At 41.8% G+C, this 27,458-nt stretch overlaps 1 protein-coding gene across 1 annotated transcript in view; it reads right to left on the reverse strand.

Moving 5' to 3' along the window:
* The window catches only part of GPR176 (G protein-coupled receptor 176), a 129,427-nt gene extending 102,315 nt beyond the window's left edge, over positions 1–27,112 (reverse strand). The window contains exon 1 of the mRNA XM_004481378.4: positions 26,019–27,112. Within this exon, the coding sequence (XP_004481435.1) occupies positions 26,019–26,190 (172 nt within the window). The 5' untranslated portion in view covers positions 26,191–27,112. The remainder of the gene's footprint in view (positions 1–26,018) is intronic.
* Positions 27,113–27,458: the final 346 nt, after the last annotated feature.

Consider the following 27,458-nt stretch of genomic DNA (forward strand, 5'->3'; position numbering starts at 1 on the left):
CACAAGTGAGAGAAATCCAATCAATTGCCAAGGAATGCCTAAGGAGGTTATTCCATTTGCCAGTGGGTTTCTGTCATTAAACCCTTATCAAATGGTGACTTGAAGCAGTCAAAACTTTCATACCATTTTCAAACTGCATTTCAAAAATTGCTCAGCAACCTCTCAAACTTACTGAGTTTTCCCCAAACAAGTACAAAATAATGCTTTCCAGTTTGAAATTAACCCATTTTGTCACTAAAGGCAGAGAAGAAACCAAACCTACAGAAGTATTACTGAAAGTTCCATTTCTCATACAAAGTCAAGGAAATATTACTTTCTCTATTTCCAAGAAACTCAAAATGCCAGGTGAAAGATCAATGACCTCTGCTCTAAGGAAAAACAGATTATGCAAATATGGACAAAATTATTAATGGCTCTGGAGGGCATCATACATCAGTGGCACAAGCATGGAAGAATAACTGTAATCACATATGTGCACTGGCACGTATTTTGCTTTATTGTTAGATGAAATCAATGGTGTGTGACATATGCATATCAATTGGCACATGGGTAGGACATATTTCAGGGAGAAATACTTAAAACTTTTGGTTCCGTCTATCACCCAAAATCTATTTTATAGAAGAGGTTTTTCATTTGGTTAACCTTTATTTTGTAAGCTACAATATAAATAGCAAAAGTTGCATTAGGATCACTGCTGATGGAACAGCTGCTGTGTTTGCTATAAGAAAGGAGAGTCCTACACAAAGAAGTTTTACCTGTATGCCAAAATTCCCCCTGCTTTATTCATCCAAACCAGATGACACACACAATAGTCCTCCAAATTTTAACGTGGCATTGTAGAAAATTGTTTAAAATGTCAATATCATCAAATCGCAGCCAGTGTGTATATGTTTTCTCAGCATACTCTGCAAAGAAACAAGCAAAGCGCAGTGGACTGATTGCTCCACTCAGAAGTACTCTGGCTGTCAAGGGTGCTCATGCAAACTTTCAAAATGAGGAATGAGACTACAGCATGCCCAGTCTGTACAGATAATGTCAGGAAGGAGAAGCTTCATGGTTCAAACAGCAAGAGTCAGCAAGGTCGTCAGCATCTTGATTTTCCTGATCCTCTCATTCAGGGCCAAAATAAGTTTATTTTAAATATTGAGAATAAACTACAGAGATACTTTGAGAAGACTGAACGACAAGTTTGGAAGAGATATGCTTGTAGATTTTAACATCTGACGAAGCACTAATTCTGGTCTTTAGAAGGAAATCTCTCCATGATTTCTGAACACTGGTTCAATCTAAGTTATCCAAACATTCCAAACTGATGGAGTTGTCACATATGTGCTGTCATTACTGATAGACTCAAATTATGAAAAACTATTTTCTAGTTTAGTAAAATAAGAAGGAAGGAAAAAAACAAAATATTATCATCTAGGTAAATATTGGATATTTTATTTAGAAACTGAAAGCAATATCTCTTTCACTGATGTGAGAAACATTTATTAATTTTTCAAATGGTTTTTAATTATTAAAATATTTTATGTCTTTAGTTTAAAATTGTTTACTTCACATTATGGTCAACTCATTCACAAAATACCCTTTAAGTGGTCTGTAGTTGCTAAAAGTTTGAGAATCATCATGGAATATAAACAAATTGCTGGGAAGTGGACTTGGCCCAATGGATAGAGCATCTGCCTACCACACGGGAGGTCCACGGTTCAAACCCAGGCCTCCTTGACCCGTGTGGAGCTGGTCCTTGCGCAGTGCTGATGCGTGCAAGGAGTGCCCTGCCACCCAGGGGTGTCCCCCGCGTAGGGAAGCCCCACGCACAAGGAGTGCGCCCCATAAGGAGAGCCGCCCAGCGCGAAAGAAAGTGCAGCCTGCCTGAGAATGGCGCCACACACACGGAGAATTGACACAACAACAAGATGATGCAACAAAAAGAAACACAAATTCCTGGTGCTGCTGATAAGGATAGAAGCGGTCACAGAAGAACACACAGCAAATGAACACAGAGAGCAGACAACAGAGGTGGGGGGAAGGGGAGAGAAATAATTTTTAAAAAAAAATCTTAAAAAAAAAAACAAAATAAAATAAAGTAATTGCCCATGTGGTCCTTGGAAAATTTTCTCTCCGTTAGCCTAATGGTACTGAAATACTCACCACACAATTATTTTCCTTTCTTGCCATAAACAAATAGAATTATCAATCCACAATTGCTATCTGTTTCAACTAACAGTAAGATCTAGAAGATTTTATACAAAAAGCAATAAGAAAAGAGCATGTAATTGTTGCAAAATGATTATAATAAATTTTTGCTCAGGAATGATGTTATATGTAATTTTAAAAATCTTTTGGAGAAAACCTGCTTATTGTAACTGCCTCAAATAAGGTAACAGATTTTTGGATATATGTGATCCTGGATCACCATTTCTGCCCCAGAGGGGGAAATAAAAGAGGTTAAAACACCTCTTTCCCTTTGAAGCAGTCACTAGGTCATGCCCACAAAGTTTGGTTGTGTGTTGTAGGCAAATCCCTCTGGGCCCAACACCCTAAGACAAGGGAATCTTGTTGGCTCCTGACTGCTCTACCTTTTAAAATAATCCTTCTTAACAAAGGGCTGCAAACAGTGTGGATAATACCTGATTTCTGCTAAGTACTGCCTTAGGTAGAACATTTGGCAAGTTTCTGAATCTTGGTGTCCTATAACTTCTAACAGAATAAACCTAGCAAAGTGGAATTGCTCTATATCTAAAATTTCCAAATTTATATAAGTCAAACTGTACATTGCCATGTACTATAAATACATTGTAGATAAGGACCACCAAACCAACACTTTCCAAAAGTTGTATTTGACTTTATGTACAGAAATCTGACTATAGTAGTTCAAATAAAGATTGTTTTTCTCACATAACCAGAAGTCCACAAGACAGCTGGGGACGCGTCTTAAAAAAAAAAGACCAAACCCAGACTTCTAGCTTTTTACTCCTGACTTTCTTAGCCCCTGGCTTTTGTCCTCCTGATTACAAGACGATTATTCCACCTCTAGGTGGCATCACATCCGTTTGCCAGGCAGAAAGGGAGAAGGGCCACAGGAAAGGACAAGAGGCATGTGCCAGCTTAGTCCGCCTCTTTTCACCAAGAAAAATGGCATTCCAAAAGCACTGCCCAGTAAACTTCCATTTTTGTCAGACATGGCCACACAGCCACCCCTGGCTTCAAGGAAGTAATTTTTAACTGGGCACGTCTTTGCCCTAAACAAAATCTGAGTCCTTTAAGTAAGTAATAAGTAGGAGGATGAATGTTGAGTAGGAAACAAGCAGCAACTGCCACATGAGCAAGGACATTTTAAGATTTTGCTCAAGTTTTAGAAGTCAAAAACATTGATTCAACCTCCCAGAAATAGCTCTAAGGTCCTTATCCTTTGCCATCAAACTTACTTTTCATGTTTGGCCACATTCCAGAAAACATTACTTTAGTAACAATCACAAAGCACATTTGAAGAGGTAAAGGTTTACCAGCTCACAGCATCCTCTGAGGAAATAAACCAAAACCTCTGCCATCTTTAACAGAATGATTTTCCTGCTGATTCCACAGTAAGAAAACTTTTTGTGCTCTTTTTTAAAGCCAGGATGGTCTCCAAGGCAAGTCAGGTAAAGAAGGGGTAAGAGGAAGGAACGGGAATGCAAAATAAAGCAAACCCATCCTCCCTCCCTTAACCTCTCCCTTGCTCCCAGGCAGCTGCTACAGCCCATTAATTGAACCACCAGTAGGTCTCCTAAGTAAATTAGAGACAAGTCTTCCAATTAATTAACTGTGACACAATTATCACAGGACTTGATAATTACAATACACCTGAGAGCAGTCCCCTGGCCTCAATTGCTTCAGCCATGCACTGGCCGTCTCCAAAAGGTAAGAGGAAGATACAGTTTCTCCAAATTGAATAGAAAACTCAATCCAATTTCTCTAAACAATATGTGTCTTAAATGGAAACATTGGATTTTGTCTGCCAGGAACTCCGCAGAGAATTTTGCAGGGCTCTTCCCCTCCTGCCAACAAACGAAAGAAGCTTGCCTAAAAGCAGCAGCCCTTACATGCCTGCTCAAGTTCCTTTAACCTTCTGCCTCTTGAGTTTCATGTCTATAAAATGACAGCAATGGGTCAGAAGCACCTAAGTGTGGAGGCAGAATGATTTTTTAAAATGTTAATGATTTGAGAGAATCCACACATGGCACACAAATACTAAAGTGATCCAGACATAAGTCAGAGGCACAGAAAGTGTTTACTCATCCTGACCTTCTTTTTGCCAATTATTATAAAAATACACCCGGTTTTCATAATATAATGTAGAATTAAACTTTAGCAGCTAAAAACTACATAATTAACTACATTCACCTTCATCTGTAATGACTAATTGATCTGGGCCTGCTGGCAGCAAAGTGTCACATAATGGTGACCCTGGAAAATGGGGTTTTGTCCTTATAGTCTATTAAATTGTGTGAGCATCCTAATTTAACTGGGAAAATTAGGCTAAAAACCTCTCTCATGCTTAACTCCAGGGTCGGGCGGGCTGCACTGGTTCCAGTGGGATACAGGTTGGACCTAGGGGAATTCTGACATTATTTCCTAACATTCTATGAGTCTAAACCAGTGGTTCTCAAACTTTAGTGTACCTATGAATCACTTGGGGAACTTATTTAAAAATGCAAATTCCTAAGCTCCACTCCAGAGACTGATTTAGTAGATTTGGGTCATCCCAGGAATGGGTATTTTTAACAAACACCAGGAAGTAATTTTTTTAGGAGATACCAGGAAATGAACCCAGGACCTTGTACATGGGAAGCAAGCACTCAACCACTTAAGCTACATCTACTCCCCAGAAAAGGTGATTTTGCTGCTGGGTACTCCATAGTCCATACTCAGGTAAATGTTGGTCATTTCAAAGCAGCTAGGAGGGCTCCTAAAGATTAAATAAGAGTCTGGGTTTTCTGCATTTGGTTAAAAACAGCATGATCAAGAATTAAGTTCAAACCAACATGATGGAAATGGATCCTCTTGCATCCAAGGAAGATCAAGGTGGCCTGGGCATGAATGAGCAGTGCAAATTCCAAACACAGAGGTGAATGGTCCATGATCAATCGGCCTTTGCTGGAATGGCCATGCTAGGTAAGGCAATAGCAGCATTAGATACTGTCTGCAAATGAATCATTCACTCAGCAGGTAACAAACAGCATAGGCAGATGCCCTGGAGAGCCCTGTAACCTAAGCAGAATTTATGCAGCATCAAACAATTTCAAAAAAAGTTTGTCTCCTTTCGCTTATCTAAAGCTTTTGAGTTTCCTGGGGACCTACATTCCTATAGTAAAACTCACTACCTCAGTGCACACCATCTGTTAGTAAGCCTGCCCTGTCTCAATGATTTTCACTAGGAAACGTTCGAGGCTGTTCACTAAGCATTCTAAATCCTCTCCCAAAGAGCTCTCTGGAGCTCTGCTATCACCAGTGTCGCCAGCATATTTCCTTCCCTTTTCTAGGACGTGGGCTTTCACAATTCAAGCGTCAGTTTCCAAAAGTTTATCCACTCTGAAAAACTTCCAGCTCTCATAACTTTAATGGGGCAGGTAATGGCTCATAACTGAAAGTTAACTGGATTATCTTCTTTGCTCTCTAATTCACCATAGCGGTACAATAGCCAGTGTGCCTGACTTTGCAAGGTTTAAGGTCTCTGCAACTGCAAGATGGAATAATTTGGAGAGCAGATCTACCTCCTCCTCCTCCATAAACTCTGCTTCACACCCAAGCAAAATAAAATGAGGCATTTCAAACACGTCTATGCTAGTTTCCTCATTTGATAAATTTAGGTGTTACAGGAACTGACTCAAATTGTCCACAAATATGAGAATGCTGGTGTCTGAGGGGTTGAAATTGAATACATTCCACTGGGATATAGGTTCCATGAGGAAAGGGACTTTGGCTGGTTCACTATAGCTCCAATAGCTAGAGTAGTGCTTGGTATATAGCAGATGCTTGATAATACAGAATGAATGAATGGACTAATGACAATACTAAAAGGAGCTACATTTGGCATCTTAGCCTCTTCGTGGGCTGGAAAGAAAGGCACATCTCCTCAGTTCTCCAATCTGCTTAGGAAACCAGTCTTGAGATGGTATGCTGGAGCCTGCTCCCAGCTGCTGAAAGCTGACTGTGCACATCTCTTCCCACCTCCACGTCAATGAGGTCACATCGGTAGCTTGAAATTGGCCATGGTAGAAGGAGTCACACCAGGAAAATCAGCAAATGCTACAAATCAGAGCCGGTTGTTATGCATTGACCAGCACACCACAACCTTTCACATTCTCTCTCTTCTGAGAGCCTAAAGGCAAGAACGAATGAAGTTCAGTTTTTAGTGGTTCCAATTTAGAAAATAAAGCAATATTTTTTTTACATACTTTGTAAAAATATCAATTCACACAAGTTTTCTGGTCCAGGGTTGTCAAAGGCACCTATAGAACAGAACACAGAACACTGAAGAGGCTCCTCTGAGACATTTTCCATTTCCAGAAAGTTACAATTAATACAGGTTAACTGAACAGAGACAGAAACCCAACAACAGGGGTGAAAGGTCTCTGAGAAGATCAGCCTTACTCAGGCCCAGTCCACTGAGAGTCTGAGAAGATGGTGAAATAAAGCTCTTTTGATCTGAGTCGTATGGGATCAGATACTCTAATTCTGATCTGAGTTACAAATTATACTTTTGATTTTATTTTCAAACACTTATATGGCATTTATTAAGTGTCAGGCACTGTTCTATTTGCTTTGCAAATACTCATTATTCTAACAACAAACATAGAGAAGCTTTCAATATCACCCAGAAAAAATAAATGCTGACTCTTCACCCTTTTGCCCATGAACTATCAGAAACATAACCTGTTCACCATCCACCTAATGGCTGTGGACCAAGTAAAAGAAACCTGAATTGGGACTGAGGGTTCACTAGACAGGGCTTGGCTGGACCTCCTTAGAGGCCATGATATGTTTTCTAAATTCTTGATCATTTTACAAAAAGAAATAACTTATTTTAAGAACAACAAAAGCTTGCCCAAGAACAAAATGCTACTAAGTGGCAGAACAGGAACTTAAAAGCAGAATAATCTGATTCCAGAGCCCTGCTGCCTACCTCCCCATCCTAGTCTCAAGTAAAATCCTATATTTATCCCAGGAACATTATTCTCAAAAGAGGAAAAGGTTTGGGATGGCCAAGGACTATTTCACAAAACAGATCATTATGATTATGTATATTCAAAAATTAAAATATTATCTCTAGCTCTGGTTATGGTCTCTTGGTTTTCTGATCCAGCTCCCAGAGGTGAGTTCAGTCTGAATAAATATATCATACTGAAAGGCAATATAAACTAAGACAGTCATTGTAGCAGTTTGACATAGTTATGAAGTCCAAAAATAGATATTGGATTATGTTTGTAAACTGGTCTATACCTGGGCATGATTAAATTATGATTAGGACTTTGATTGGGCCATGTCAGTAGGGCAGATAAAAGGCATGGCAAAGGACAGAGTTGGAACTTTTGATGCAAGGGTTTTAATGTTGGAGTTTTGATGTTGGAGTTTGATGCTGAAGTCTTAAGATGGAGCCCCAGAAAGTAAGCACAAAGAGGAACGAGAAGCAAGGCCTGGGAAGAAAGGAACCCTAAGCCCAGAAAGAAGCAAGCCCTGGGAAGAGAGGAACCCAGGAAGCCTGAACCCTGGCAGACGTTGGCAGCCATCTTGCTCCAACATGTGGAAACAGACTTTGGTGAAGGAAGTAACCTATGCTTTCCAGCCTGGTATCTGTAAGCTCCTATCCCAAATAAATTACCCTTTATAAAAGTCAACAGGCTTCTGGTATTTTGCATCAGCACCCCTTTGGCTGACTAATACAGTCATTATCCAGAAATGGACAGGTCAGGAAATCAGTAAAAGACAGGAGCTCTCACTCCAGGCATTTCTGCTAGAAAATAATTCATCAACAGTAACGTGTCTCTAGGGAAAAGGAAATTATATCAATACATGCTATATCCTTAATTAAGGTGACAATTCTTATTCTCTTTTACATGCCTTTCTCTATAATCCCAGGAATCTAGGACACAACATGATCCAGCAAGCACAAAACCACACCATAAAGAGCAGTTGCTTAATAAAAGCAAAGTTGCTTCCTTCATTTAATTTTAAATATTTCACATAATTTAGATTCATTCCACATATATTTACAGAATATCTGTTGCGTACTAAAACCTTATTTGCAAAATGATCTTAAGAGATAAGGTTTTAATTCTGTCAGGCCTTCAACCTCCACCTTTCACCAGCCTTTCTCATATCTGCAAGTGCCATAGCAACAAAGCATCTGATAGCTAATTGTATTTGTTGCCTGAGAGATCATGAACACAGCTATGGGAAATATTTTTAAATTTTATTAAAATTTTTATTTGGCTACAGCCTAGTTTCTTTTAAGCTTAATTTAATTTATTTTGGGCCTGGGCTGCTATATCTTGAATCATTAACTAATAATTGATTAAGGCCTCAGTGTTTGTATCTTTTCAGGCAGACCTCCATCTCAATTTCCAGTTATTGTCAAGAAAACCCAATTAGTTTAGTGATTTGCATAAGGCCACTTTCTGAACCCTGTTTGTTACTCTACTCTCAGGGGTGGCAAGTACAAGATGTTGCCAAAATTCTGAGTTATCATCTGAAAGCCTTATCATCCATCACTGTCTCTGTGGATCACATTCGTGAAAATAATTCTTAGCTGGTAAAATAATGTTATTCTGCAATCCCATGGAGCCATAATGTCAATGAATATTGTGTCAGATCAGATAGAGGAACTTATATGATAACCTAATTTAAAATAATTTTCTTCCTCTTAATTTACAGAGTGATGGTTAATTCTTCTTTTATTTTTTGAACAAGGTTTACAGTAACTTTGCCAAGTGAACTGGTATCCTTAAATAATCCTCACATTAATTATACAATTTAGCTGCAACCTAGAAGGGGAAAGCACAGGTATTTCCCCTTTCACCCATTCTTGAAGTATGCAAACAGTAAGTATGAGCAAATATAGGAACTTAAGTTTCTAAGGGGAGACAAACAGTGGAAAGGAGTTAGCCAGGTGAATAAGGCAAGGAAGAGCCTTCACCCTGACTCCCAATCCTCCTTTTGACGGAGGAAGAGCAAAAGCTAGAGCAAAGAGGCTAGAAAGAGAATAATGTGCCCTGGGACCACGAGTAGTTTGGAACCTCTGGAATGTAAGAGATTAGCTGGAGAGGGGAACTGGAACCAGGCCATAGAATGCCGCTGTAAGGAGCTGGGAAGAACGGGGAGTCATGAAAGGATTTCAAAGAGGAGAGTGACTTAATGAGAGTTGGTGAGTGAGAAGTAATAAGGAGGTGATCAAATGGAAACATGAAATTTAAGGCTGCTCTCTAAGAAGACTGTGAACAGAAGAAAGAAGAAAGGCACTATAAGAGAAGACCACAGAGGGAGAGGGAAGAGTAATCTGTATAGGACTTAGAGGTAAAGGAGGCAGCAAGAGCATGAGATGTTGAAGATAAAAAGAATGAGGGAAATAACTGTGGAAAGATAAAGATGCTGGTGAGTTCATAAGTGTGGGGATATGAACATGACAGCATTACCTACCAGAGACCTCCTTCCTGCTCTAGAGGAGACCTAACACAGATCTAATTAAAAGACCAAGTATTTTCATCCCTAATTACACAAAGTTGGGTCCATGGACCAACAGCATCAACATCAACTGGAAGTTTGTTAGAAATGCATAACCTCAAGCCCCATCCCAGCCCTCCTGAATCAGAACTGCATTATGATAAGACCTCTAGAAGACACGTTTTTTAAAAGCTATTTTGTTGAGAACCATATAATCCATCTAAAGTATAATTTGGTATAATCTAGAAGATACTTTCACACATGAAAGTTTAAGAAGTACTATTCTAGACCAACTCTGGAGATTTTTAAGGAATTTGGGAGAATAGGAAAGGAACCAGAAGACCAGAGACAGGGAAAAGGGGAAGAAAAAGATATAGCAAAATTCATATTGGTCAACCTGATGCTAGAATGAATTATTGACAGGAAGGCAAGAAACAATCACTAGGAGTCAGTATGAATGTCCTATGAATAAGTCACATCAGATTCTCTTTATTTCTTTATATCAGTAAGCCTAGAAATGCAGTAACACATAGTATAGCTGGCTTTCCATAAAGTATCTGATAAGAGTTCTTAAAATAATTTTGCAAGCAAGATAAAGAAATATAGGCTGAATGATAGTTCTAGTCAATGCATTATTAAACAGTTTATCAATTATTACAAGAGGGTTTTGACAAATGAATTAAACTCAACCTAGATTAGCAGGTCTGTTGTGCCAAGACCTCCAATCTCTCCCAGGACCATTCAAATATGTTTTTATTGATAATCTAGATGGAGATACAAAAGTTACATAACTAGTTTCACTGAGAGCAATAATGTGTTATGTAATAGAAATAGAGTTCCTTCTCCCAAAATTTAACAGATTGATAAAAAGAATGAAAACATTTTGGCTAAATTGGATTAATTATAATGATAAAATTAAAGTACTAATCTGGGCTTCTAAATTGAATAAGGACAAAGATGGTGAAAAAGAAGCATAACAGCAGTGTACAAAATAAAGACTTGGGAGTTTCAGTAGATGGTAAATTCAGTATGAGTCAACATATTGACATTAACATGAAATCAATAGATAATATATGGGTTCAATAAACCTACATTCCTAACTACCCAACAATATAAACTCATTTTAAGATGGAAAGGGGACAGCAAGAGATTAAACAACCTTTTGCATTCTATAACCTGGGATAGTACAGAAAAGTCACATCTGCCCAAATCAAAGATGCCTGATATTAACAATAAGGAGGTCTAATAAGCAGACCAAATTGAAGTGGAGTATATTTTTTTAAGCTGCCCACATGCTCCCTTGTTGTTCACATTCTAATAAGAGATTTGCATGCTGAATAAGTTACAATTCTCCCCAAAGCCAAATAGCTCTTAATTGGTCCTTGTGGTCACCCACTTGCTCTCTCTGTTCTTCTGTGCCCAACTAAAGATGATCCTCTACTTTATTATGTATGTTCCTATATCTACAATGCTTGTTGCTCTTTTGAAAAAGACTTAGTTCCCAGGTTAGCACTGTAGCTTCATATATACTGGATATTTAAACAACATGCTTAAACTTAATATATGCATACAGGATATTTGAAGGACACATTTAGACTTAAAATATCTCAGGGACACTGGGAAGCCTAGACTGGTGGTGGGTGGGTGGAACTTGAAGGCTTTGATTATTGAGCAATCAAGAAGTCCCAGAATAGGGAAACGGACTTTGGCCCAGTGGTTGGGGCGTCCGTCTACCACATGGGAGGTCCGAGGTTCAAGCCCCGGGCCTCCTTGACCCGTGTGGAGCTTGCCCACGCGCAGTGCTGATGCGCACAAGGAGTGCCATGCTACACACGGGTGTCCCCCGCGTAGGGGAGCCCCACGCGCAAGGAGTGCACCCATAAGGAGAGCCGCCCAGCACGAAGGAGGGAGAAGCCTGCCCGAGGAATGGCACTGCCCACACTTCCCGTGCCGCTGACGACAACAGAAGCGGACAAAGAAACTAGGCGCAGCAAAAAGACACAGAAAACAGACAACCGGGGGAAGGGAGGGGAATTAAATAAATAAAAATAAATCTTAAAAAAAAAAAGAAGTCCCAGAATAGGGTGGAGAATATCACAACTAAAATTGCAGAGGGGAAGAGGAGCCCAAAACACTAGGGATGGTATATGATGAGTCCCCATAAAATGGTGCACATTGCCCAAACTTTTAATTTTTATCTTAATGAAACTTTTGTCAATTTTTTTAAAAATTCTGCATAGAACAAGTGTTTTACAATTTATATAGCTTCAAATAGTTCTATCATGTTTCTGACAGCCAAGTATTCCAGTTAATCCTCCACATTGAGATATTAGGTCAAGAGGTAGGAAATGAGCACATTAAGATGATGGGGAGCAGTCACATAATCCCAACACTAGTTGTCAAAAGGAATATACCCTAAATGGCATATGCCCTGTCTTTTTTGACAAATACTTTAGTTATTACTTATGGGACATGGATTGATATGGAGATGGTTGGCAGGGTCAGAATTAGGAAATGAGATCAAATCATTTATAAAAGTTTGGGGTAAGTTTCCTTCTCTAAATCAGATTTGAGGAGGCACCCTGCCTATTCATACTCAGAGACTCTACTTTGTCTATGTCACCCACATACCTTAAAGGGCATTAGTTATTCAAAGGTGGGCAGAACTGGTACCAATAACCCCAAGTTAAATTCCTAACATCCTCCTCATCCCAACCACTCTCTTTGCAAGGATAATGTGAGGACTGTAGTCAATACTATTACTACACTATAAAAAAAAAAAAAGAATCTTCTAATGACACCAGCACTTACCTTAAACAGCCATCCTTCTCTCTTTTCATTCTCCTGACATCTACCCCCATCATCTGAAGCTCAGGGCTAACTTGGGAGTGTGTGTAATGCCCACCTGTCATCTCCACAGACACTAAGCTAGACACCCCTCAGAAGTGTGTTAAAGTGTGAGGCACTTGCATCAAAATCATAAAGAGTGCTCATTAATAATATAAACTCTAAGACCCCACATCAGACTTACTAAAACAGAACTCCTGTCAATGAAGTATAGGAATCTGCATTTTTAAAAAATGATTCTTAAGCACACTAGGTTTGAGACTGTCTGCCTTGCAGTTACATTGAAGAAGAGAGGCAAAGTGGTTTACCAGCAGTCCATTCACCGCTCAGCAGCAGGGTCAGGCTAGAATTTACCCTTCCTAAAGCACCTGGTGAGATCCTCTCCAGCTAGAGCCTACTGATTTGTTACAAACAAGAAAAATGATTTGGCACTCTTCAGAGAAAAGTCCCATCCAATCTTAACAATAACAGCATCCCACAGAGAAATAGGGCAGTTAACCCTCTTGTCCTTAATCCCATCTTTCATGTGGCAGAGGCAGAAAGCTTCATTTTAGGACTTCTGATAATTCGTAGATGCATTGCTGCTAAAGAGTTGCAGCCCTGGGAGCAGGCCACAGAAACAACAGGACAAATGTGAAAGGTGCTATTCTCATCAATCAGTGAGAAGGTCTGGAAACTGAAATTTGATCATTTTGTCTCTGCTTGAGTCTCACTTAAACTCTGTGTTCCTGGAAATTAAATTCACACTCAGGTTGACTTCAGAGAGTTATTCTTTCCTTCCCATTTAGCAGCCTTTGAAAGTGTTTTTTGTCTTCAGAAACTGCACAGGAAGTCCTAACCAAGAAGTAGCTGTAATTAAAGGTGCAAATGAACATATAGAGATGCCCAGGGAGCCAGTGAGTAACTATCACACACCCTCCAATACAAAGCAGAGGTTTTCTCAAAAGTTCCCTCTCAGAAAATATGAAGTCACTCTTAATACACTTTCTGAATTGCTTGGAGAAGACAAGTTGACTGAAATTATCTCGATCAAGGCTACTTTGGTTTCTTTGTAGAAGTCATTTGATGGAATAAATTAAAAAGGAAGCAACAATATCATCTTTCCTTACTGGGGATGTGAGCTCAACACTGCAGGTTTTAGAAAGTCCCTTTAAAAAGCCACACATTGGTATATCAGGGAGTTTGTGAAAGGCAACCAGACAAGTAGGGAGAAAAAAACTGTCCTATGGAGATCAAAATGGTTACTTGAGGATTAGTGTGAAATTTTCAGTAGCCACATCATATATGAGTTTTTGAAAATATATATGGTATCTCACACAACTTGGAAATGATGATGTTGGGCCCTGAAAAACTGATAGCTCCTAAAGTTCTTCCAGCAAAAGCAGGGGCTGATGTCAAAGATGAATTGGAAGACTTTAGATAAAATTGCTTCATAAATTTTGAGGAAGAAATGCATTTTTAAATTAACATTAGTGTTTTTAAATTAGAAACAGAAAATTCTAGAAGGCACCAAGATATAAAAATATAGCGTACGAAAAGTACCGTGTCAGATCAAGATGCAAATTTTTCAAAGTTAAGGCCAAATGGGTTTTAAGACTCAACCCCTCACCTGCCTGGAAGGTATAAAAGAGGAGAGAAGAGAGAGAGCAGTGGTGGGCTGTGAATTATACCCACCCAAGTAGGAAGGGGAGGGGTATAAGTCTCTCCCTTTAAGCCTAAGTAAGGGGGATCCAAAAAGCCCATTCAGACAGCTTGACTGTGTCTCCTGCAATTGGGTCTCACTGTGAACTTGTGACAAGTTCCTGTCTGAGAAAGTGAAAGGCAGAGAGATGGGCTGATCAGCTGCTACAAAAAAGCAACTACGGTCCACCATCTACACTCCCAGAATTTTTTTTTTTTTAGATTTTTTTAAAAAATTTTTTTATTTATTTCTCTCCCCTTCCAACCCCCCGCAGTTGTCTGCCCTATGTGCCCATTTGCTGTGTGTTCTTCTGTGACTGCTTCTATCCTTACCAGTGGCACCAGGAAGCTGTGTTTCTTTTTGTTGCATCATCTTGCTGTGTCAGCTCTCCATGTGTGAGGCGCCATTCGTGGGCAGGGTGCACTTTCTTAAACACTGAGTGGCTGTCCTTACAGGGCGCACTCCTTGCGCGTGGGGCTCCCCTACGTGGGGAACACCCCTGCGTGGCAGGGCACACCTTGCATGCATCAGCACTGTGCATGGGCCAGCTCCACACGGGTCAAGGAGGCCGGGGGTTTGAACGGCGGTCCTCCCATGTGGTAGATGGACGCCCTAACCACTGGGCCAAGTCCACTTCCCTACACTCCCAGAATTTATAAGGGCAAAGGATGCACATGAGTTCCCCATGGATCAGGCATGGACCAAGGTGTGAGAGCAATGGCATCAGGTGTCAGGATTTGTCCAAGGGAATCACCTGCAGGAGTAAAAGGGCTTCCGCAGACAAAAACTGGAGATTCAAAGGCATTCACAGGACTGAGAAGAAAGTAAACTATCAACCAAGACTAGGAGAGGGCATCAGCATCATTAGGACCTCGGATGAGAGTTGAGGGAGCCTCGAGTCACTCACAACAGTGTCAGTCAAGTAAGGCCTCTTTTGTTCCTCCGACCTCTCCCTTCTCCACCCTCTACACCACCAATTCCCACCCCCATTCCATCCTAGAGGGTCAAGAAATTGTGGACTGAAGCTCATGGGGAGGAAGCAGACTAGACTCCTTTACCCAAGTTCAGGCTCCTCCCAGGCAATAGACCTGGGTTTGAGGTTGCAGGGAGGGGAGAACTTTTCGTTTTAAATCAAATTTGGCACTTTAACTTTTACACTTGACTGCACATATTAAGTACTACTATAAATTGAGGGTTTTTTTCAACTTAAGAGTAATCAGAAAAGTTGTGGGGCTCCCCAAGCATTCATCTAAGAACATGATATAAATGAAATTGAAATAAAAAGGAACAAACTATTGGTACATGCAACATACCGGATGAATCTCCAAGGTTATTGCGCTGAGTGGGGAAAAAAAAATCCAATCCCAAAAAGTTACAAACTATATCATTCCATTAATTCCATTTATATAATATTCTTAAAATGTCAAAATTATAGAAATGGACAACAGATGAATGGTTGCCAAGAGTTAAGAAGTGTGTGGGTGGGCCATGATGTGAACCATTGTCTATGAGGTGCAGAGGTGCCCAAAGATGTACTTACCAAATCCAATGGATGTGTCATGATGATGGGAACGAGTGTTGTTGGGGGGGGAGAGGGGGGTGAGGGGGTGGGATTGAATGGGACCTCACATATATATTTTTAATGTAATATTATTACAAAGTCAATAAAAAAAAAAAAAAAAAAAAAAGAAGTGTGTGGGGACAGGCAGGAGGGAAGTATAGCTGTAAAAGGGCAATGAGAAGCATCCTTGTAGTCATGGAAATGCCCTGTATCTTGACTGTATCAACAACAGTACCTGGTTGTGAAATTGGACTATTGTTTTGCAAGATGTTACCATTGGGAGAAACCAGGTAAAGGGTATACTGGACCTCTCCATATAATTTCTTACAACTGCATGTATAGCTAAAATTATCTAAAAAAAAAAAAAAAGTTAACTTTAAAAAAAGATGCTGAAAGCTACATATGCACAAATGAGTGAAACAAGTGGTGATCAGCCTTTATTTTACACTCATACACACTCTATCAGCTTTGTATAACTTCTTTCGTAAAACCCACAACATTCTGTTGTGCAAAAAGAAGGGGTGAGAGGTAGTTCCAACCCAACATTTCCTTGCTCTCTTGGCTAGAATCAAAATACTCTGTTGTTTTTTACCTTAATTCAATACCTCAGTTCCCATTCAGATAGACAGGTAGCAGGAGTCCCCTAACAGTTGATAAAAACTCAAGGGCACCACTGTGATCCCACACACCTAGGAGACATCTGTGCTAGCACAGTCAGTCAGATGCCTCCTGCAGCTCCCTTCTGCCAATAATCATAAGAGATTAAAACCACCCTCCCACAGGAAGGGTCATGCCACCAGGCTACTTCCAGCAATAATATTGACCTTGCCCAGGATCCAAAAGCCTCCAAAAACTATAGTGATGTCCCCATACAGATTATGCTAATTCAAAAGGCTTCCTGTCTTAGTTCACAAGCTGACTCCAATTTTTAAAGTCAAGTTATAAAGCTCTGGCCTTGTAGAATTCCTATGGAGACCTGCTGTCCCTCAGACATCTTGGTCCTGTGGTAGGTACCAGTCCACTGGACATGTCTCTATGTGTATGAACCCGACCTGTAGCCAAGGTCATGTTCACTTCCACAAGGTTCCTAAGCCACATGCAAATCAGAATAGTGGCTAATCACCCGTCTAATTGTCCCCAAGCACGCCATTCATTTACTCAGTATTTTTGAGCACCAACAATGCGTCAGGTGCTATTCTAGATGGGAACACAGCAATGGATGAAACAAAGTCCCTGTCTTTGTGGAACCCGCATTCTAAGGTTCTGAACAAACCTTAGAACAAAACTAACAAAAAAACAAGGTAATTTCTGGAGTTATAACTGCTGTCGAGGAAATAAACAGTGTCATGTGATGGGAGTGAGGGGAGAGTTACTTTAGATAAGTGATCAGGGAAGCCCTCTTAGAGGAGCTGACATTTGGGCTGCATTTTAAAGGATGAACATAAGCCAGCCAGGGAGGGAAGGCATCAAGGAAGAACATTCCAAGGCAGGGGAAATGGCAAGGGCAATGGCTTTAGTAGTATTGAGCCGACATGTTAAAGAAATTGAAACAAGGTGGGGAGGCTGGGCTGGTTTACTCCTCTCCACCTTCCTCCACTTGCTCTGTGCTTTCTGCCTTTGTATTGTCTATTTAACTTAACAATGCCTGAGTGAGTGTGGCCCAGATTCCTATCTGTACTTGTGCTGACAAAGCACAGGCTCTCCCTGATGTGCCCTGCGCTTAGATCACCTGAGGACACTCATTTAACCCCCACAGATATGTTCTACTTTGATTGTGCTGAGCGCTGAGCACCGGCTGTGGTAAAGTGCAAATCAGAAAACACAGAGCAGCTCATTCTAGACCATCTGCCTGCAGATGTCCAGAACCTCATCCCCAGGCCATTAGATGCCCTGAATGTGGCAAGGGTTATATTTCCCAAGACTCACCAAGTAGCCCACTGGCCTTCCCAGAAGCTCTATAATCACACAGGAAAACTGAAGCCAGATTATGGTTCAGAAACTGTTGAGCTCATCTCCTGAGAGGCTACATCTAACAATGGCAATTTTCCTTTTTCTAACACAGCCAGACTTTTTCTTTCTTGCTATTAAGTTTTCACATTAATTAACTATCAACAACTATTTATGGATAGTTATTTATCTGTTTACATGGAAATTATTGTTAAGGGGGAAAAAAAAGGATGTTTAACCAAAAGAAAAAAGAATCAAAGAGGCCATATGCTGATTCAGGACAGTTGCCACTGGTCCAGCTGAATCTTCTCTGAGCTTCTGCCTCTGCACACCACCTTTACAATATAACTAGATTCTTATTCTCAGGCTCTACTTCTGAGCAGGAGAATGACATTCTGCTCCTGACCTCGTCAACTGCCAGACCTTACATCACCTCTCCAACTATCGCCCATCCCAGGACCCTGCCCAGTTCTCCACTGGTCCTGGGTTTCAGCCACTGTCCTTTCCTATCAGACTTGAATGGCATCAGGTCCTGCCTCACTGTAGAGTGTGTTATAAATCAAGACACCAATTGCTCTGAATTTATTTGTCCAAATGTTGGAAAGGATTAGTGACAAAAATACTCTATATATCAGTCAGGATATTTCTGTTGTAACAGAAATCCAACTCAAACAAATTTAACTAAAACAAGGAGTGGTGTTTTTTGCTTGATTGGTTGGCTTTTTTGGGAAGAGGGGAGCACAGTGTTTGTTCTGTACATGTAATTGGAAAATGCAGGGGTGGTGTTAGGCTCAGGACCACCAAGGACTCAATGACATCAGATCTCTCTCTGTCTCTCTCTCTCTCTGTCTCTCTCTCTTTGTCTCTCTCTCTCTATCGCTCTCTCCCCCATCTCCCTCCCTCTCTCAGCTCTGCTTCTTTCTGTGTTGGCCTTACACTCTCCTAGGCAGACAGCTCCTGGTTTCCATTATCTCCGCTTAGCATCTCTATAGCAAGGACTTGGATTGCCCAAGCTTCGATCCCATGACCATCCCTGAGTCAATCACAGTGGATAGGGAATAAGATTGTGGGATCGGCAAGGCCTGGATCATGTGCCCACCCCCATATTCCAGGGTGTGAGTGAAGCCAAGGAAAGTATTGTGAGGGGCAGTCATAAAGGGAAGCATATGAAGTAGAAAATGGCAGGTACTACAGTTTGTCTCACTCAATATTCCCTCCCTTATCCTCCAACCATCTGCTACAAAGGGTGGAAAGCTAAAAACAACACTTTTCAGACAGTCTTGCAGCTAGGCTGCAGTGTTTTTTTTCTGCCAAGCAGATGTACCCACGGAAAGTGGACATGATTAACATGAAGTGGTGTTTAGGTGGGGCATCATCAGATAATCTTGTAAGCACAGTAAAATCCCAGATGCCTTTGGTTCTTCTGCGCTAGCTATGTTCAAAGGTTCTAGGATCTAATCCCTCACATCATTGGTGGTATAGGGTAATAGCTTCATGGTTTCTGCTAGAACCAAGTGATATAATTGTGCATATTTCTTAGCTGTGTCCCTAGATCTGTGGGATCCAAGCTTGGTTTCCAAAAAAGCAACTGTCGTGGGTTGAACTGTATACCCCAGTTTGGACATGTTCGTGGTCTTGGTCCTACTGGGTTCTGATGGGTATAGAGCCATTATAAATAGGATATCCTGAAGATGTTCCTTCAGTTAAGGTGTGGCTCAATTGAATCTGAATGAACTTAATCCAGATTACTAGAGTCCTTTATAAACAGAATGCAATTCAGACAGAGAGAGAGAAAGCCATGGGAAGAAGCTAGAAGTCAATATAATCTGGAGAATAAAGGAAAAGCCATCACCATGTGACAGAAAAACCAAGGACCAAGGATCGCCAGGAGCCAGCCATAGAATACCACAGTCTTTAGGGAGAAAGCATAGCCTTGCTGATGCCTCAGTTTGAGACTTTTCCTTGCCTCAAAACCATGCCCACACAATGTACAATATTTGTTTTAGCAGCTGAGAAACTTTAACAGCAACCCTGTAATAAATTTATTGCTTCATAAACTGGCTAGATTGGTGTAAAAGCAAAATTAACACCTTGCCTTGTATGAAAAAATGTGCACAGTAGGTCTTACAGTCAAGAGGAAAAAACATTTGCACCCTGAGTTACCACCAACACCAAAAAAGGACACATAAAAAACCCAGGACCACTGTATTTAGTTCTAGTTACCAAAATAAATGAAATCTTGAGCCTTTCCTGTAAGTTAATGACTCCTAGGAGAAAAAAACTTTTGCAATGCTGATGTCTGAAGATATGACACAATCTTTGAGGTTATAATATTCATGTGAGAAAACTGCTTTTTTCCACCAAGAATAGAGTAACTGTAAACCTGATAATCATATGGTTGTTTCTTTTAAATATCTTTGTATGTTTAATTTGGCAAGCCAGTTCTTCTAAAGCCTGGACCCCCTTGCAATCTATCTTTGCAAGTAAATGTTTTTCTTTTCCAAATAGTTTTATAGCTGTGTCTTCTTTTGACAGTAAGTTCTGTTTTCTGCACCTAAGAACTCTAATGAAAACCACAAGGGAGGTTCACTGATGGGTGTACACATATTATTGAGGAGGGGAGATGCTATTAGAAGGGGTGCGCTGAAAAAATAAAAACAGAAAATGTCCCTTACATTATTTTACAAGGTTATTATGGCAATTGAATGAAATAATGTGACATAGTGTAAATGTAAAGCTAAAGCAGTGTTCTTGATTGGTAGATTCTTTGCAGATGAGTCAGGGGTACCTAAATTGCACAGGAAGATGAGTCAGGGGTACCTAAATTGCACAGGAAGCAGCCATCTCCCATTAGCAATACACTTTCTTTCTTCTTAAAAGGCCCTCTATAAATGTCCCAAACTTCCATGTATGTCTTACTAGATGAGGTAACCATCAATTGGAAAGCAGCATTGTATACAGATTCATCTTTCCATGCAATAGGCAATGACTAAGTATCAGCTGGCAAAAACTTGAAGACCACAGGCAAGAGTTGGGCAGAAGCAAAAGGACAAAGGCAGGGAAGATGTTTATATTGTACACCAAATTCAGCATAGCAACTACCTCTGGAAGAGGAGGGGGATGAATTGGGGAGAGGAACAGGGGAAATTCAATTGTATTTGTAACATTTTGTTAATTTTTATAAAATTGAAAAAAAGATAAGAGGGAGTGGAGGGAAGTGGACTTGGCCCAGTGGTTAGGGCGTCCGTCTACCACATGGGAGGTCCGCGGTTCAAACCCCGGGCCTCCTTGACCGGTGTGGTGCTGGCCCATGCGCAGTGCTGATGCGCGCAAGGAGTGCCATACCACGCAGGGGTGTCCCCCGTGTAGGCGAGCCCCACGCGCAAGGAGTGCGCTCTGTAAGGAGAGCCACCCAGCGCGAAAGAAAGTACAGCCTGCCCAGGAATGGCACCGCACACACAGAGGGTTGACACAACAAGATGATGCAACAAAAAGAAACACAGATTCCCGGTGCCGCTGATAAGGATAGAAGCAGTCACAGAAGAACATACTGCGAATGGACACAGAGAGTAGACAATGGGGGGGTTGGGGGGGAAGGGGAGAGAAATAAATTTAAAAATTTAAAAATTAAAAAAAAAGAGGGAGTGGAGGTGGCTAGATCGATTGGGTGCCTCCCTCTCACATGGGAGGTCCAGGGTTTAATTCCTGGTGCCTCCTAAAAGGAAGACGAGCACACAACGAACAGACACAACAAATGCGAACAACAAGGGGGTAGGAAGAAATATATATAAATAAAATAATCTTTTTAAAAAAGATATGAAACAAATATAACAAAATGTTTTTGTTATTTTTAAAACAACTCAAAAGAAAAAAAAGTGAGGGAGACAAAAAGAAAGACTGTAACAACAGTTTAAATGCCTCTACCTTTATAAATTTGCCCATGGGGAGGAACTTTTCATCAGAAATAATCAGAAAAAGCATGAATTCCAAACTGACGATAAACCACTGTTAGAATTTTATTTAAAATTGTATCAAACCTGTGGTTTAATCTGAAAGCTTTTTCAGGGTACCTCTGATTTAGTGAAGCAACTTTTCAGTGCTGGCCAGGAAGAACGGCTTCCCAGCATTCCTCAGAATTAAGTGTGGCCAAAGCTTTGCTTGAGTCTGTCTGAAGGCATTTCCTTATAAATCACTTATAATTTCAATGCAATTGAAGCTAAGCTTTTAAGGAGACAAGAAAACTTTTCACTTTTGCACACATTCTCTGAAATCATTTCTAGAAATTTATTTAGATTTATGCTTCCTCTGATAATAAAAAGGAACTAATGGAAATCTCTCTTAGAAGGGCCCAAGTAACGTGGAAGAGACAAAAATATACCACTAGGTCAAATTGGGCATAACCAAAGTTCAAGAGGAAAATCATTTTCCACTTTGGAGACATCCACAAAAGTAGTTTTTGCAAGTTGCTTAAGGTGTTGTGTAGAAAAGAGCTGAAATAAGGGCAGATTTCTCTGGAAATTCCTGAATCCACTGCAAGCAACATAAATGGAAAGGACATGGGAAACAGAGCTAACACTTTCACACAGCTTCTGCCTTTTATTTCCACAGTACTCCAACTCTTAGAGTCAAACTATGGGAACACTTCTTGCAACACCATTTTTCTTTAATATTAAAATTACCAATGTTCTCATTCATTGTCCTGCCTTTTTATCTAAAGCAAGACTGATGCCCACCTCCTGCCCATGGTAAATAATGCTGAGTCAGATGCCAGTTTTGCTGCTTCTGTATATCTGACTTTGGACCCATTTAGCCATAGCCGCACCTTTGAACTGAATGGACTGCAACAAGCTGCCACTTCCCAATTGGTTTGCAGGGGGTCAGTGTAAAATCTACATGGCATTGCTTTGAAGGATTCAACAGCCCATCTTGCCAGAAATCAGTGCAGAAAGAAAGGAAATCAAGTGTTTATAAAGACTAATAATAAAATACACTGTGGGAACATCAAATGATTGTGTAAACAAGTAAATGCATTCCTGCTAGGAGCTGGTGTACAGCCTCTCAACCAGATGGCCAGGATTTAAAATCTCAACCCTGCTACTCATTCAGTGACTTTTGGCAAGTATCTTAACCTCCTTGTGTTTCACTTAGTTCCTTAGTACATAAAATGGAGATAGTAACAATAAGACAACCCCAGGGAAGAGGACTTGACCCAATGGATAGGGCATCCACCTACCACATGGGAGGTCCGCGGTTCAAACCCCGGGCTTCCTTGACCCGTGGTGCTGACCCATGTGCAGTGCTGATGCGTGCAAGGAGTGCCATGCCACGCAGGGGTGTCCCCCACGTAGGGGAGTCCATGTGCAAGGAGTGTGCTCTGTAAGGAGAGCCACCCAGCGCGAAAGAAAATGCAGCCTGCCCAGGAATGGCGCTGCACACATGGAGAGCTGATACAACAAGATGATGCAACAAAAAGAAACACAGATTCCCGATGCCGCTGATAAGGATAGAAGCAGTCACAGAAGAACACACAGCAAATGGACACAGAGAGCAGACAACTGGGGGGAAGGGGAGAGAAATAAATAAAAAATAAATCTTTGGAAAAAAGAAAAAGACAACCCCAGAGTTCTTAGGAATTCAATGAGCATTTAGCATAACGCACTTAAAACAGTGCTTGCCACATAAAAAGCATTATATTAATGTAATCATTATTTCTATATTAGGGAATAGTGAATCTAGTGGTAGAAATATTTAACAATTCTAAGTGTCTCTAAAATCACTGGAAATTCTTGGGGACTATATCCTCCCCCACCCTGCACCCTTCTCCCACCTAAAATCAAAGATGTAAAAACTAAATGATTAAATTCACTCTCAGTCAAAAAGCTATTATGTCTAGAACCTAGACCAACACCATCAACTAGAACTTTCTACAATAATGGGATTGTTTTATTAATATATCTGCGCAGTCCAATCTGACAGTCATATGTGACTACTGAACACTTGAATTGCACATAATGCAGCTGAAGAAATGAAGTTTTAATATCTTTAAATTTTATTTTAAATAGACACAGTGCTAGTGTTTTCCATATTGGACAATGCAGACTAGATCACAACTATTATTGCCCTAAGGAAAGAAGAGCCTTATCATACAAAAGGACTAAGGTTTTTCTTGTCCTCACCTAGCACCCAAAGACTCTGGACTTGGTTTGTTTTGTTTTGTTTTTGTTTATTTGTTTCACTTTTTGTCAAGTACCTGTATGACGTCTGCTCTAAGAGTCTTGTCCTTATGGCCAGCTTATGGGATTTCATTTCAGTGCTGGTCCCAGCATCAGGTGAAGGACCTAGTTAAGACAGGGTAAACTCTTCTACTTACTTAGAACTAGAAGTAGCCAGCACATGTTCCAATATAGTTGTATAACACCACTGAAAGTTTATTAATAAATCAACTTATAAAGATGGAATTAGATTTGTGGTTATGTAGGGCTGGGAAAGCATAGAGGGATTGAGAGATGACTGCTAAGGGATGTGAAGTTTTTCTTTTTGGAGTAATGAAATTGCTCTAAAAATTTTTTGTGGTGATGAATGCCGAAACTATGATTATACTAAAAGCCATTGATTGCACACTTTGGAGAGATTTATGTTGTAAATATACCTCAACAAAACTGCTTTTTTAAAAAACATACAAATAGAAGAAGCAAATTTATTTCACTTCACTAAAATGGTATTATATTGGGGAAAATACTGGGGAAATACTGGGAAAAGAGAAAAATAAAAATAAATACCTGTTGGTTAAAAGTTAAAACTGCAGAAATAAAAATGCATCCACTTCTACTGCCTCCATGATAACCTACACCATAAGTGCATGGGACAATACTGGAATTTAAATACCTAATGCCTATCACCTATTAGATGCTCAATAAGTGTCTGTCAAATTAACGCTGATATTTGGAAAATGGGTTCTCGCTTTGTTAATGTGCATTTAACATTCCACTCATAAAAATACATCTTTAAAAAAAATCTAGACATAAGCCAGAAATGCCCTCATAAGGATAAATGGATGACTAAATATTATGATAGAGTGAGATGGGATGATGACAATTAGAGAAACTATGAAGGGAAATTCCAAACACTAAAATTCTTCCCAACTCAGTCCTTTTGATGTCAGCAACCCTGGTTTCCATGGAAATTCACTAATGCCTCTAAAAAGTAATGCATTTCTACTTTGAAACTTGAAGATTGCTCTTGGCTACAGTACCATATATAATCATAAACAATCTTTGTACATCCTTAAAAATGCTACATGGTGGAGCAGGTGTAGCTCAGTGGTTGAGCACATGCTTCTCAATACAAGCTCTCGGGTTCAATCCCCTGAACCTTCAAAAAAGGCTACATCAGAAACTTTATATTTAAAGGGGAGCCATATATTAACAAGTAATGCGTAGCACATTCAACAAACCTCATAACAAAAGAATATAGATTGTATGATTTATCATTTTAAATAAAGAGTAACTACCACGAGTACCCATAATTCTCACACTGATGGGCAAACGTTTTTACAAGTCACTCATTTCAGTTCGTTCATCATTTCTTCTCTGAACAAAAATACACCTGTTTTGTTGTTGTTAATCCTGTCTTCACTCTGTACTTCAAATAAAGCATAGGTGGGAAGTAGAGTGGGTTTTGGTTTGTTTGAGGGTTTTAAAAATAGCTGAAGGCAGCACAGTTTAATTTCACAGGGTTGTTTACCAGCTGGTCAGTTTCTTAGAAGCAAGCCATAAAGACGCAAGCAAGGGTCTTTCAAAATAATTTTATATATAGGGAATAGATGGGAGCACAAAACACGTCTTTAACAGAGCGGGTAGCAGTTATTCCAGCCATCTGCAACAAATTCCCACAAAACCTCTGTTCCTCGCTATTTGTAAACAAGAGCTCGGGCCAGAGCCCCACCCTGGCACCCGGGAAGTAATGAATGATGTGCACTTCCCTGCGCCCATCCCGGAGCGTTCTGCTAGGGCTCCGAGGAGGGCGACCTCCGCCTGGTCCAGGCACCGATTCTCCGGCCAAGAGAAAGCCCCATTAGAATTCTTCTGTTTCCAGTTTGGCACCTGAAGTCGACCGTGCTTAAAACTTCACTGCAGTTACCCCGGGATTCCAAAAACCTTCAACTACCTGCACTATGCCAGGCACCCCGAGACCCACCGCGGCTCCAGCGACACCAGATCCCGGCTCTCGCGAGTCTGTGCCGCGGGCGAGCTCCCTCCGGGAGGCGCCCGGTGAGTGGCTTACCGAGGAGCGAGCCTATGAAGATGACGATCTGCACGGTGGTGGTGAACTGCCGGTACAGCTGCGCCTCGCCCAACTCCCCGAGCGCGCTGCGGTTCGCGCCCACAGTCTCGGCGCCGGACGCGTTGAGCGGCTCGCTGGAGTTTCTGGAGCTCCAGCTCCCGTTATGCCCCATGGCGAGGCTGGGGCTCCGGCTCCGCTCGCTACCTGCCCGCCGGACCGCCTCGGAGCCCGCGCGGAGCCTCTCCTCCCCCGGGCGCAAAGGGACGCTCGGGTGCCTCGCGGAGTTCTGGTGAACCCGGGGCAAGCTGATGGGCCCCCTCACGTCTCCACATCTCCAACCCCGATGCCAGGGAGGCGGGGAGGGAGAGAGACGAGGCTGCCCCCCATGTCAGTTTCCCCCTGGGTCTCCGTCAGCAGCCACATGAAAGCTGAGCGGTCAGAGCCCGCCGAGCGTCGTCTGTCCCTCCTTCCGGGTGGCCAGCGCCGCCAAGCCCACTTAGCAGGGACAGAAATCCAGAAGGAGGCATTTGATGGGCTCTGCGCTGCTGCCGCCCTCTTCAGCCCCTGCTCTATCAGTTCCCAAAGGGACGGGACATCCCTCTCCAGTCCCCTCGGGCTGACGGCTCAGCTCCTCTCCAACATTTGGCTGGAGCTATTTTTCAATCCTGCTGGCTTTGAGGCTGACTGGCGATAAGAAACCCGTGAAACGCCCAAGCCCAGTGGTCGAAGCCTGAAGGGACCCACGAATCCCCGACGGTGACCATGGTCTGGGCCGAATACCCCGAATCTGCCCAACAACCTCACCCTGTCCCCCCGCCATCCGCCAGGACACCCAGGCGGTCTCCTCCCGCCCGGCCCTCGCCGGGCACAGGGACCTCCCGCGTCGGCGCCGGGTGCTGCGAGCCAGGTTCCGCAGCCCCTCTTTGCCTTTACACTACTGGGCGCCCCTCTTCCTCTCCCCGCTCCGGCCTTCCGCCGCTGGGAGTGAGCCTCGCGGGTCTGAGGGGACAGAGGAGGAACCCCCTAGCGGGAAAAGGACACCGCGTTCGCCACCTCAGGGTTCTCAGCGCAAGCCCTTGGCAGCAGCGCCGCGCGACTGGCGGCCGGGACGGTGGGATGTCACGTGACACACGCGGCACCGCCTCCGCGCCGAGGCGACCGTGGGGAGGGCGCCATCTTGGGCCAGCGCTGCGTGTATTCCTCCGCGGGGAGTGGGGGGGGCGCACGCCGTCAGCATCTGCCTGTGGTGGACACACTCCTCGCTCTTCCCGGCTTGGCTCGATCTATTACTGGCCTTATTGCTCCTCTCTTCTGCAGGGGCTGCCACCTGGGCTAGGAGCCCAGTCATGCCGGCTCCTCAGTGGGGCTTTAGCTGTAGCTTAAGAATTTGAGGGGAAGCAGATGTCGCTCAACTGATAGAGCATCAGCCTACCATATAGG

This window comes from Dasypus novemcinctus, chromosome 3 (genome assembly GCF_030445035.2).
Source record: "Dasypus novemcinctus isolate mDasNov1 chromosome 3, mDasNov1.1.hap2, whole genome shotgun sequence".
NCBI lineage: Eukaryota > Metazoa > Chordata > Mammalia > Cingulata > Dasypodidae > Dasypus > Dasypus novemcinctus.